Raw genomic sequence first — 13,551 nt, forward strand, 5'->3', positions numbered from 1 at the left:
GGGGGAGAAGTGGGAATTCATCTGCTTTTTCTTCCAGATAAAATAACAGCTGCTACTGCTGCCTGAAGATGGGGAGAACATCGTGGGACCCAAGCCTGCATCCAGGAAGAGAGATGCTGGGTTGCCCAAGGCCATACACACAGCTGGTGCTAGTGCCCAAACTGGTGTTAATACCAGGAGATCTGCATCAACAATTAGTCCAACCAGGTGGCTATTCACATCTAGAAACTCAGAATTAATGTGGCTGGGAGATGGTCCCATCCCTGGAGGGGTTCAAGGCCAGGCTGGATGGGGCTTTGAGCAACCTGCTGTAGTGGGAGGTGTCCCTGCCCAGGGCAGGGGGTTGGAACTAGATGATCTTTAAGGTCCCTTCTAATCCAAACCATTCTATGATTCTAAGGAGCAGGCAGTTTTCAGCTGGACTAACACCTGCATTGCTGGGTGCTCCCACCTCCCTGGTTATTTCAGTGCAGCCTCTGCACCGGAGGGAAGGGAAATAACTACCCAGCCTTTCATTCACACCTTTAATTATTCAGCTTATATCGATATAAAATTAATTGAAGCAGAATGAGCTTTTATCCCAAATACAGGTGCCCACACGCTGGCATCGCTGAGATTAAAAGGTGCAAATTACACTTTATTCAATGAGCTTGTTTCCAGCAAACCCCTGTGCTGGACCCACACGTGCTGCTCCACCTTCGGAAAATGCCCTTTACAGCAGCTTCTGTCCCAGTTCTACAATTGCTGTCTCAGTACAACGCTCTGGTTAAATAGCGGAAGTCCAAGGTTTTTGGTTAAACAGCAGAAATATCATGAGTGGTTTTCTACTGCAGTGGGATTGAGGGCTGAGCAGGGAGAACCAGACTCTCTTTCAAATGACAAAACCAGGGGGAAAAAATAAAGTTGTTTTGGTCCCATCACAAAATCCTGGTGACCTCTGTTTTCAGACGTCCTTCCTTCTCCAAGCTCTGGGGCTGAGACTTCAAATCAGGCAGATGACAGCCGCTCTAATTGGCTCAGATATTTCACTTTTCCCTCCCGAGAATGCCACCAAACTGGGCAAAGTGAGAAGCTTTTGCAAAGCCTAATTTTGCACAAACACCTGACACATCCTTAAGCCTGCAGCAGCTGAAGTCTCAGTAGATTTCAGGCTGTTTCAGGCTGTAGGCTTGATCTGCTCATCGTTTCTGCCGCTGACCAAATCCTTCATGCACCACCTCTGCTAAGAGGGATGCACATCCTTATTTATCCAGGAGCTGTGCAAATACAATCATTACTGCTCGTTAAGCCCTGGGCTGCCAGAGCACTGAGCACCACAGAAAAGTCTGTGTGAAAGTGTGTAACGCTGTCCTCCAGCTATGGGCTTGGGGGTCAGTGGGGGACCAGAAGGCATAAAACAAAATAGTTGCTGGAAAGGCTGAGCACGCTGTGTGGGACTCGTGTAAATCACCGCATTGGGCAGGACTCGAGCTACACCCTCTTATTAGGGGCTAAATTAAAGAGGTGATGGTCACAGCAGCACGCTCCACTCTAAAACCTCAGTCCTGGTCTTCAAACACCCAGAACAGCATTTTCGTGGGTACTTAATTATATGGTAAAAAATGTCAAAACTTAAGAGGAAAAGGCAAATCGCTTTTCCTTCTCACTTCCCAGAAGTTCAACCCTACAGCAGAATCGCTGCTAGCACCTTCCCAAGACGTGTGCCATCCCTCTGCTGCAGCAAGCTGTCCGTCTGTCCATCCATCCATCCCTCCATCCATGCCATGGCAGCAGGGCAGGGAGAGCTGCTGCTGGCCAGCCCCAGGCCGCACCTGTCACCTCCTCCATCCCAAAATCAGCTCTTCCCATGCCACAGCCAGCACACAGGACCACCAGGGCACTGCTGGGCTGAGCACCCATCCCCAAGGGCTGCATGGTGGTTGGTTCTTCTGTTTTACTCAAGAGATCTACTCTGCTCTGGTGACACCCCATCTGGAGTACTGCATCCAGCTCTGGAGCCCTCAGCACAGGAAGGACATGGACCCATTGGAACAGGTTCAGAGGGGGGCCACAAAGATGCTCAGAGGACTGGAGCACCTCTTCTATGAGGACAGGCTGAGAGAGTTGGGGCTGTTTAGCCTGGAGAAGAGAAGGCTCCAGGGAGACCTTATATGGGCTACAGGAGAGATGGGGAGGGACTCTTATCGGGGGGGGAGTGATAGGACAAGGGGGAACGGTTTTTAACTGAAAGAGGGGGGATTTAGGTTAGATCTCAGGAAGAAAATTCTTTCCTGTGAGGGTGGTGAGGCACTGGAACAGGTTGCCCAGAGAAGCTGTGGCTGCCCCATCCCTGGAGGGGTTCAAGGCCAGGCTGGATGGGGCTTGGAGCAACCTGGTCTGGTGGGAGGTGTCCCTGCCCATGGCAGCGGGGTTGGAACTGGATGATCTTTAAGGTCCCTTCCAACCCAAACCATTCCTTGATTCTATGACCTAAACCAGAGACCTTCCTGCGGGATGGGAGGTGGCTTCACGAAGCGTTTCTCATTACCAGGAGAAGCAGGCCATATGCAGCCAACACACCGTACACAGCTTAACTCCCAGCTCTGTATGGATATTCATCCCTTTCGATCCCAGTCGCAGGAGCAGATGGCTGGTTAATGCATGTTTGAGTCTCTCTCTCTCTCTCCAAATTACACCGTATTTTCACGCAACGAGCACAATAGACGCCGCAGCTCTTCCCTGCTCCGCTCTTGCTGAAGGGCAGGTCGGAGCAACACGACAGCTTCCTTCCCGGCTCGGCTCCCAAATGCCAGCTCCAGCAGCCCCAACCTGGGTCTTCCCACTGCCCTATCCATTGGGAAAACCACCCACCTTCCCCAATCAGACCCCGAGTTCCATATTTCGGTTGGGCAAGCTCACAGTGCAAAGGAGCTGCACTCGAAACATCCCCCTGACACAGATCCCAAAAGGTTATCAAAGGATATTCACAGAATCGTAGTGGTTGGAAGGGACCTCAGAGATCATCGAGTCCAACCACATGAAAAAAAAAAAAAAAATAAATAAAGACACACACAAACCACCACCCACCCCCTAAACACACAACAACAACAACCAAACCAAAACCATCACCCACCCACACAACATCCCACCACAAACCAATAATCTTGGGCACTAGAGCATGCCCTGAAGAGCCATGTCTACACGTTTCTTAAATACCTCCAGGGATGGTGACTCCACCACCTCCCTGGGCAGGCTGTTCCAGTGCCTGACCACCCTCTCAGTAAAGAAATATTCTTCCATCCTGAAGGACCCCAAGTCAAGCCATTGGGTAGAGCAGATTACCCCGTCTCAGAGAAAAAAAAAAAAACACCCTCTTTTTAAAACTAAAAAATATAAAAATAAATAATCAACATTTAATAAAAAGAATTGACCCAAGGCACTGAAAATAAGGCTGCTCACACCTGTAACACCTCCCTCCCACCTCTCATCTCACCTAATGCCAGGCAACTAAAAATACAACACACAAGAAAGAAAAGATGAGCACAAACTCCCCTCCTTTCTCCTGGCCCGGGGGGGGCTGCAACCAAGGCCCACTGAACATACTCGTGTCTTATTTGCGAGCCGTGTGCCTCCATAATGTGTTATGAGGTGTGTTTGTAACCGGCAGATGCCAACAGTGGTCCTTGAGGAGGAAATGGTCTGTGTCTAAATGCAGGCAAAGCTATTTAGAAAGCCAGGACAAAGCAGCCTCGCTCTCCTTGCTTGGGCCAAATTACATCCTTTGGACTTACTCCTTCAGTGGCTTCAAAAAAAAATAAAAATCCGGAATAATAGGTCTCAATTTCCTTGGCTCCGCAAATAATGTTTAGAGAATAGAAGGTGATTTCAGAGCTCGTTTGTTTTTGCACTGCACGAACCCTTTTCTCTTTGTATCCCTTCCCAATCAGGTTTATTGTTGGCCTTTCCACTAGAAAACCGAAGAGGAAAAGGCTGAAACCCTCAAGTCGCACTTGAGATGGAGGGGGGAAATAAATAAATAAATAGATATATAATCTACCTTTCCCTTGTCTTTCAGACTGATGTGAAAATGAACCTGTTTGGCTGCTGAATCAATTCTCTTCTGGTACTGCCCTTCCCAGGGTCCTTCCCGAGATGAGATGCCATCATTAGCTTACTTGCCCCTCCAAATAATATCACAAAGCTGGAGCTCAAGCTGCTTTGTGGTAAATCATCACTAATTTCTGCCCAGGTGTGGGCAAGGCAGGGTTTGGGGGGGGACTACGTGGCCCTGGCCCCACAGTTGCCACCACCGATGCCTCTGCATCCCTTCTGGCTGGGGATAGTCCCCAATCCAGCATGTCATCCCCTTCCCCCCCACCCAGAGAAGTGTCCCTTCCCAAAACGCTTCTCTGTGATGTGCAAAGGACCAGAGCACCTCTCTCACTCCCTCAAGGCCGCAGTGAGGGTTAATTAAGGCTCACAGGAGCTTCCTGACAGCAAACTATTAGCGGTACTAATGCCCGCCTCCATAAACAAAGCAGTGAACTCCTGCTGAACTTGTCACCACCCATCATTTTCCGAAGGCAAGGTGTTAATGATGAGAAATCATGATCATCATCATCCTCCCAGCACCCCTCAGAGCCCCAGCTTCCCTGGGGCCACCCTATAGACTGATCCAGCTCGACCTCGAGCTCCTCACCCTACCACAGCAGCACCCAGATGGGAAAACCTATACCCAGGAGCCCACCTTCCCCAGCTCCTATGGAAATACATAGGAAGAGTGGAGCAGCACTGATTTAGACGAGCAGAGGATGGGGCCCAAGATCTCCTCCTCTCCTACTCTTCCCGTAACGCTGACTCCTGCTGAGATTTTGGAACCAAAAAGGGGAAAGAGGGTGGGAAATCAATTTAATTGCAGCTTAGTAAGCAACTGTGCTAAGTGTCGCTGGCAAATCTGAACATTTCTTTGTGAGAGAAAGGGGGGGGGGGGAAATGGCTTTTTCATTGCAAGGGAAAGTGGATTGAGAGCAAACGCACGCACACACACACACACACACCCCATCATCTGCTCCTCACCCCTTCCTTCTTTAAACAGGAGGAAACCAGCAAGAAACACACAGCTAACGCCAGCAATCTCCTGCGCGCGCTACTCCAATTAATAGTCAATCCGCTGCACCCTTTTGTCGTTAGGCTACACATAATTACCCCTTCATGCAAACATCTTTCTTAAACAGATCCTACTTTTGCTTTCTCTGCAGATACATTCCCCGTAATTGGTTTTATCGCACCAAATGCCGGGCTGCCCTGGCAGAAGGGAATGGTTAGAACCGTGTCTTTCTCTCTCTCCCAGCTGCAGTCGGCTGCTTTTACGTTTCCACAGCTTCTCCCAAGCTTGCTTTTCCCACCAGCAGAGAGAGTAGAGCACGGGGAAAACACACCCAGAAGTACCAAACCAGCATCCCGTGGGCTGTGTGGAACAGCCTGGCCTTGAACGCTTCCAGGGATGGGATGTTCTCTTATCATGGAAAGGAAGAATTTCACGAGGAGGAAAGTTTTGAGTAAATAATCCACTTCTGTACGTAGCTGAGGTGGCAAAAGGATAAACAGGCAAGTGGAAAGTCAAGACCAGGCTGGATGGGGCTTTCAGCGACCTGGTCTAGTGGGAGGTGTCCCTGCCATGGCAGGGCCATTGGAACCCAATGACCTTTAATGTCCCTTCCAACCCGAACCATTCTATTCTACGAAAAAGACATCTTCCCTGACAGCCAGCATCTTTCTCAAGCATGAAGATGCTTCACGACACAGGTGCTGTGTCTCTGACACCTTGGCATCCAGACACAGAGCTGATTTCAGAGATCCCCCCCTGCTCAAAAGCAGGACTTTCTTTTGTCAAGCCCACCCCTAAGGGTCACCCAAGGGCTGAGGGCTATGAGCCAGCGCTGAGCCCTCCTGAAAAACCCAGCTGCAGGGACAAGGGCTGATGCCTTTCCCTGGCATGAGACATCACTGGCAGCCCAGAGACATCCCACTGGAAGGAGGTTCCTCGGGGACCTTGCCAGGAGAAGCAGATTACAAGAGAGGCTGTGACACTCCTGAGCCCAGCTCACCCCAGGAGCATCACCACCTCTGACACCCCTCCAGAGCACAGCAGAAGGACTTTTCCAGCTCTTTCTTCCAGAGCACAATGAAAAGTATTTTTTCCTCTTCTGGTGCTCAACACCTCTTGACAACAAGATGCGTAACAGCTGCATAAAAATTTATTTAGCATCTTAACAAGCAAAGAAGCATAATCCTCACACCCTCTCCATCCTTCCCTGGTGGTTTTTTTTAAAAGCACTGAGCCAGGAAAGGCGCCTGGACACCCCAACGCTCACCGTGCTGCAACGCCAACAGGTCTTGTTCAATCAATATTTATGCCCCTCATCAGTCACAGCTGCAACAGGGAGCTCTACCAGAATGTAATGGGGGTAAAATTCATGCTTTGCAATTACCAGTGAAAAATTAACAGGGTTTTTATCAAGTGCCTATTGTTTCACAGGTATCTCAGACAGCGCCTTGATGCAGCAGTCGGTAGATTAATTAAACAAGAAGTAAAAGGCAGACTGGTTTGTCCATGGCTGGTTTAGTAGCCAAGGTGATCGAGTGCTGGTTTTGGGAGGACTTCTCTCCCCACTCCAGCTCCCTGAGGACACAGGTGTTTGCACCAGGTGGCCGTGCTGAGAAAACCTCTTCCCCAGGCCCACCAGCAGGAGGGTGAACACCAGAAAAACAGCACCATTGATCATAGAATGGTTTAGGTTGGAAAGGACCTTAAAGATCATCCAGTCCTACCACCCTGCCGTGGGCAGGGACACCTCCCACCAGACCAGGTTGTTCAAAGCCCCATCCAGCCTGGTCTTGAACCCCTCCAGGGATGGGGCAGCCACAGCTTCTCTGGGCAACCTGTTCCAGTGTCTCACCACCCTCACAGGAAAGAATTTCTTCCTGAGATCTAACCTAAATCCCCCCTCTTTCAGTTAAAAACCATTTCCCCTTGTCCTATGTCTCCACTTCCTGATCAAGAGTCCCTCCCCATCTTTCCTGGAGCCCCTTTAGGTACTGGAAGAGGCTCTAAGGTCTCCCTGGAGCCTTCTCTTCTCCAGGCTGAACAACCCCAACTCTCCCAGACCAGACCTGTCCCGACTGGTCCCACAGAGGTGGGCTTGGGCATAGGTTTGTGTTGTATGTTTCCCCACTCACCACAAAATATGCCGGCAGGAGATAGCAACTGGATTCCACCCCATCTCCTACACCACCAAAGCTTTGGGCGTCCTACAAAGTCTGGGTTTGCTCCTAGAGATTCCACTGGTAAAGCATGACAGAAGTTTCTTCTTCTCTCCCATCCTGGACCTTCCCCTGCCCTGAGCCGAGCCCCCCACCAACATGAGCTTCCCTGGTATTAAACGCTCTGCCTTTTTGTTCCCGACAGCTTTACCCACTTCAATCCCTTAATTGTCAAGATCTGAATTTTTGCAGGATACACAGTTATTTTAATCTGTTAAGTGCCTCTGCTGCTGCAAAACTGACAGGAATTTAATATCTGGAGACTGTCAGCTGAGCTCCAGGTGCCGAGGCTCTCTAGAAGGCGACGATGCAGAAGGAGGCGCAGGCTGGTGCGAGGCGCAGAAGTGCAGAGCTGGCATCGGGGTCCCATCCTGCCGGGTGCCCAGCACCCCCAGAGCCCTTCCAGCAGGCAGTGAGGGGGCTGAGCTTCCATCCCCTCAGCAGCCACCCCCCAGCTGCACGTGAATGCCCTCAGAAAGGAACTGTTTCACAGCAAACACTAGTGCAGGTATATTAGGTCATTTTTTTTTAAATAAGGAACTTTTCCTCTGAATATTTTCTCCAGCCCACGATGGAGCCGCTTTCCCTCCAGAGGCTGTCAGCTGTGCTTCAGCCATTCATCACAGGGAGCAAGCTGGCACCCAGGAAGGAAAGAAGAGAAAGAAAAACCCCAAAACCCAACAAAAAACAACCACCTTCCTGCCCCTCCTGCACACACAGCTGGCCCCGAGCACCGGAGCCCAGACCCTTTGCCAGCCCCTCACTGCCAGCTCCCCACTTTGGTCTGATACGGATTCACCAGGTGGAGAAGACGAGATGATGGTGGGGTTGTCCCCTACCCTTCTCTTGCTCCATCTTTAGCATCCTCCCAGCCTGGCACGGGGCACCGGCAGGAGCCGGCAGGCTGACGGAGCATCCCTGCAGAGCCAGCCACACGTCCTCCTCACAAATCAATTTGGGAATTTGCTTGTAATTAATCCCGCGTATCAGTTCCTCTCATTATTTCTTAATGTAATTAAGTTATTAATTTATACGTGCATGTGTGCCTCCCCCTTCCCAAAGCAAAGCAAAGGGGAGGCAGGGGAGATGCTGGGCTGTAGTCCGGGGCCACTGAGCCCAAATTACTGGAGCACATGCCAAGCCCTGATGCCACCTCCCTGCATGACTTCAGGTGGGTCACCGGGCAGCCTGATCTTCCAAGAGGGTTGAGCGACTCCCAGTTCCTCTGGAATCATCAAGAACCATAAGGATACAAAGTTCAATTAACCTCTCCGGGTCCCAGTTTATCCAGCTGGAAAACTGCCGGGGCAGGGAGACAGGCTGGAACTAATTAATGCTTGCAAAGGATTTCGAAATCCTCCACCAAAAGGCAAGGAGAGGGCAGGATGTCCCAAGGAGTCCCAGCCGATCCCTAACCCCGTGTCCTTAACACCCTCATCCATCAGGCTTGGCTTTCCTGCCGGCTGAGCCCGTGGCTACTAACCAGGCAGCCGGCCGGGCCCCAGGGGCAAGGAACCCCAGGAGAGACAAGAACGTCACTCCAGCTCCTCTTCTCAGCCAATTTATAAATTATAAATTTATAAAGGACTTTTATAAAGGGCAGGGTGAGGGCAAGTTTCGCTCGCTGCGCTAACAGGGTTTGATCTGCCCTTTGGAGGACTAAAAAAAAACCACAAATCCCAAACGACAGCAGCAATAACAGCACCGGAGGGAGTGAGGAAGTTGTCCCAGGAACAGCTTTAAGGTCCTAAAAGGAGCGAATTACGTTCTTCTAGAGGCTACCAGCCCTACAAGGTTACTACACCCCACAGCCCGGAGGGAGTCTCACACCCTAAAATCCAGCCTCAGCCTGCTCGGGCAGCCCTGGCACGTACCGCCCCCGGCTGCAAGCGGCAGGGAGGAGGAGGAGGAGAGAAAGGAGGTGATGAAGATTGAGGGGAGCAAGGGCTGGCGAGAAGGGGAGCCCTCCTAGCCCGGCTGGTACCGGGCAGGGGTGAGAGAGAGCACCACGGAGATGGGATTAGAGGAGAAAACAGACACACACACACAAAAAAAAAACCACACCAAAAAAAAAAAACTCAAAAAAAAAAGAAACAAGGAAAAAGAATAAAAAGAGGAGGTGAAGCCAAGTGAATTACAACATGTGGTTGTGTCTACCTTTTTGGGCACAAGCAGCTCAGCAAAGCCCAGCTACCACTGTCAGACCTGCCCCAACACCCACCTCCACCGTGGCCAAGAGAGGCCAAGCCAGCAGCATATTTTGGGGGCAGGCAGGACTGGAAGACCACAGCAGACCCCTCACACCAAGGACCTGCTCCTTGCAGACCTTGCCAACCCCAACACAGGGATCTCTGCCTATAGGAAAAAAAAACCAAACATCACAAGCCTTCCTCTGGGAAGCTGAGGGCTGAATCTGGCACAGGATTTGGGGAAAAGGGGGATGAGAGGGGGGGGAACGCAGACCAAAAATAAAAGCAATGAACGAGGAGAACCCTCCACACGGATGGGAGCAGCAGGTCTGCTGCTGGCCCTTGGCAAGTCACCAAGGAAGGCCACCACGGCCTTCCCTTCCAGCATGGGACACGTGCCGAGAGCTCTGCCGGGAGACAGGCGCGGGCAGGAGGAGGCATTACCAGCTGGAGCCTAACTAGAAAGGTCTAAAGGTTAAATCCACACGAGGCATGATATATGGTGTGCATATGGCTGCAGAAATAAAGCTCAACTGAGAGAGAAGGTGGCGTTTGGGGGGGAGGATAAAAAAAAAAAAACACCCCACACAGGTCAAGAAACGCTGCCAGGAAACTTGATGTGGATTTGCTCCGTTTTCCGTAGCTGTGACACAAAGTTTGCAGTGCTTGGAGCAACCTACCACCTCCAGGTTCTGGAGCAATTTGGGAAGACAACTCTTAACTGCCTGGTCCTGTGGGCCAGGGGAAACAGAACCCCCCCCTCCTCTTTGGAGGCTGGCATCCCCTCCCTCTGGTACCCACGTCAGCTCAGAGGGGTTAACTGAAGTGACAAAGGAACACCATGTCCCCCCCCCACCTCACAGCCAGCTTATTAATTCATACTACTCAAAAGCGCCTTCCAAAGCTAAAAAATAGGATGTATTAAAAATAATAACAATAAAAAAAAAAACCATCAAGAATCTGCACTCTATGGACGTCAAGGGGATGCAACTGTTTTGACGAAAAATTCAGAGGAAATGAAGGAGAGGCAATTTGAGCAGTCAAATTGCTGGAGTGATGGCAACTCGGCGGTCGCAGCTTCGGAGCTCGGGGCCCGATCCTGCGGGATGGGAGAACTTTGCTCCGACAGCAGCAGGAGCCCAGCCTGGCCCCTGAGAGCATCAGCAACCCCCTCCTCGGGGTGGGGGGAGCCTGGAACGGGAACGGAGGGTCAAAACAGGCCACAAAATGAAACAGCATCTCGGCCGCAGCCGGCGCTAAGCGAGAGGCGAGGTTCATTTCAAGGAGAGAATTACAAGAGCTCACACCAAACAGGGCAGGTCTCATTTTGCAATTTTTAAGAAGCCCCTTCAGATAGAAACCTACTGACACCAAAGCATAGTTATGGTTAAGAAAGCGTCCGTCTTCCAACTCCGTTTTCAGTGACTTATTACCTTTCCCCGCTTAAATAAACAAATAAATGTATATAAAATTATTTATTTGGAGGCCTGAAATTGCACGGATTCATTCCCCTCTGCTAGGAATGAAAGATTTCTGAAAGCCTGAAAAAAAAAAAAAACCCTCCTCAATCATTTTTATTTAAAAAACATGGAAAACCAATAATTCCCCTGCTCGGGATGAAAAAAAAGATTTGAGCAGTCAAATTGCTGGAGTGATGGCAACTCGGCGGTCGCAGCTTCGGAGCTCGGGGCCCGATCCTGCGGGATGGGAGAACTTTGCTCCGACAGCAGCAGGAGCCCAGCCTGGCCCCTGAGAGCATCAGCAACCCCCTCCTCGGGGTGGGGGGAGCCTGGAACGGGAACGGAGGGTCAAAACAGGCCACAAAATGAAACAGCATCTCGGCCGCAGCCGGCGCTAAGCGAGAGGCGAGGTTCATTTCAAGGAGAGAATTACAAGAGCTCACACCAAACAGGGCAGGTCTCATTTTGCAATTTTTAAGAAGCCCCTTCAGATAGAAACCTACTGACACCAAAGCATAGTTATGGTTAAGAAAGCGTCCGTCTTCTAACTCCGTTTTCAGTGACTTATTACCTTTCCCCGCTTAAATAAACAAATAAATGTATATAAAATTATTTATTTGGAGGCCTGAAATTGCACGGATTCATTCCCCTCTGCTAGGAATGAAAGATTTCTGAAAGCCTGAAAAAAAAAAAAAACCCTCCTCAATCATTTTTATTTAAAAAACATGGAAAACCAATAATTCCCCTGCTCGGGATGAAAAAAAAGAAAATCAAAGTAAGCTTTATGAGTTCTGACTTTTTTTTTTTTCTTTGCTTTTTCCTCCCAATCAGGTCGTTAATTCAGTTGTAGAGGTGACGCACACACGAGACTCTCCAAAGACCTGGCCAACACATATAGTCACTCTAAGTCACAGGCCACACACTGGGTTGGGTGTCACTGGTGAAAAATTGGGGCTGGGGGCTTGTACCCTTCCCTCTGCTGCAACAGCCCTTAATCTCAGCTGATTTTCAGGACCTGGGCTTTAATTTATTGAAGATTTACAGCCGTATCAGTAAGATCAGCATCCAACCCGTGTCCTTTGGGAAGTTAACACCCGGCTCTGAGCTCAGGCTCCTCTCAGCCCTTAGAGAGGAGAAGACACAGGACCTTGTTCAAACCCAGCTGCCTGCAGCTCCCTGCTTTTTCACAGCCTTTGGGCAGTGAAACTCCGCCGTTTCACTCAGCGGGATGCTCTTCCCATCTCTCCCACACTGTCACTCAGGGGTCTCAAACACGACGCAGAAAGCCATGATCCCCCTCTTCCACCCAGGGCAACACTTCGCCCGGCTGAGCTCGGGCTCCTCTCATCCCTTAGAGAGGAGAAGACACAGGACCTTGTTCAAACCCAGCTGTCTGCAGCTCCCTGCTTTTTCGCAGCCTTTGGGCAGTGAAACTCCGCCGTTTCACTCAGCGGGATGCTCTTCCCATCTCTCCCACACTGTCACTCAGGGGTCTCAAACACGACGCAGAAAGCCATGATCCCCCTCTTCCACCCAGGGCAACACTTCATCCCCTCCCCATTGCCTTCAAACAAAACCTGTAATTAAAAACCCCAGTGATTTAATGAGCCTGATGTACCCGCCAACTGACGTGCCCCAACCGGGGGACCACCTGAACGCTCTCTGCCTCTCTTTTGGGTCAAGATCGAGCTCTTCTTGCTCAGAAAAGGGCTCCGAAACGCTGCGTGACCCAGGGAGGGGGGCGGGGGCAAGGAGTCCCCCCCCACCCCACTCGTGACACCACAAAACACGCGCTTTTTTGTCCTGGGGTGCACCCCGTTCCCCGGGGGACCCCAAGCCTTGAAGTGAGGGATGCTCCTCCAAGTTGGCGGCGGGACAGAGGGCTGGTCCCCCAGCCACCCCCCCCCTCGGGGACCCCCGACGGCTGCACCCTCTGGTGAACCGGGGCGGGGGGGAGCGTTAAGGGGGGACACCGCGACCGGGTGGGGGTTAATTCACCGACGGAGAGGGGGGGGAGAAGGGGTAAGGAAAGGGCACACGGACGGGGCAAAACTTTAAGGGGAGCGCGATGGGATGGGGTGGAGTGGGGGGGGTGGTCCCGAAAACCACCGGGAACTTCTCCCCCCCGGCCCCGCCGCCCCTTCCTTACCTCCGACGGGCGTCCCTCGGTTCCCGCCGCCTCCAACTTCCTCCTGGCCCCGAAGAAGAAGAGGAGGAGGGCGGCGAGCCAGAGCACCCCCAGCACAGACAGCGCCAGCCGCCGCGTCGGCCGCCTCATCCTCGGGAGGGATGAAGAAAAGTCCCGAGGGGGGGTGGTGGGGGGGGGTAAGGGATGAAGAACCGGGGAAAAGGGGGTAGGGGAAGGCGGTGGGCGCCCTCCGGGGGCAGCGGGAGCCGGGTTAGGAGGGGAGGAAGGTCTCGCCCGCCCGCCGCGGAGCCGGCGATGCGAGTCCCGGGCTGTGCATGCTCTGCAGGGGAGGGGAGGAGGAGGAAGAGGAGGAGGAGGAGGAGGTGCCGGGAGGATGGGGGGGAGGTGGGGGGGGCGCTGGAGCCGGTGCCGCTCGCCGGAGGAAGGTGCAGAGCACAGACAGGCGGGGTGG

The 13,551-nt window shown here is 51.8% G+C and overlaps 1 protein-coding gene across 1 annotated transcript in view; it reads right to left on the reverse strand.

Moving 5' to 3' along the window:
- GALNT14 (polypeptide N-acetylgalactosaminyltransferase 14) overlaps window positions 1-13,244 on the reverse strand; it is a 121,453-nt gene extending 108,209 nt beyond the window's left edge. The window contains exon 1 of the mRNA XM_014950454.1: window positions 13,101-13,244. Coding sequence (XP_014805940.1) covers window positions 13,101-13,229 — 129 coding nt within the window. The 5' untranslated portion in view covers window positions 13,230-13,244. The remainder of the gene's footprint in view (window positions 1-13,100) is intronic.
- Window positions 13,245-13,551: the final 307 nt, after the last annotated feature.

The sequence above is a fragment of the Calidris pugnax genome, unplaced genomic scaffold (genome assembly GCF_001431845.1).
Source record: "Calidris pugnax isolate Ruff unplaced genomic scaffold, ASM143184v1 scaffold24, whole genome shotgun sequence".
Lineage (NCBI taxonomy): Eukaryota > Metazoa > Chordata > Aves > Charadriiformes > Scolopacidae > Calidris > Calidris pugnax.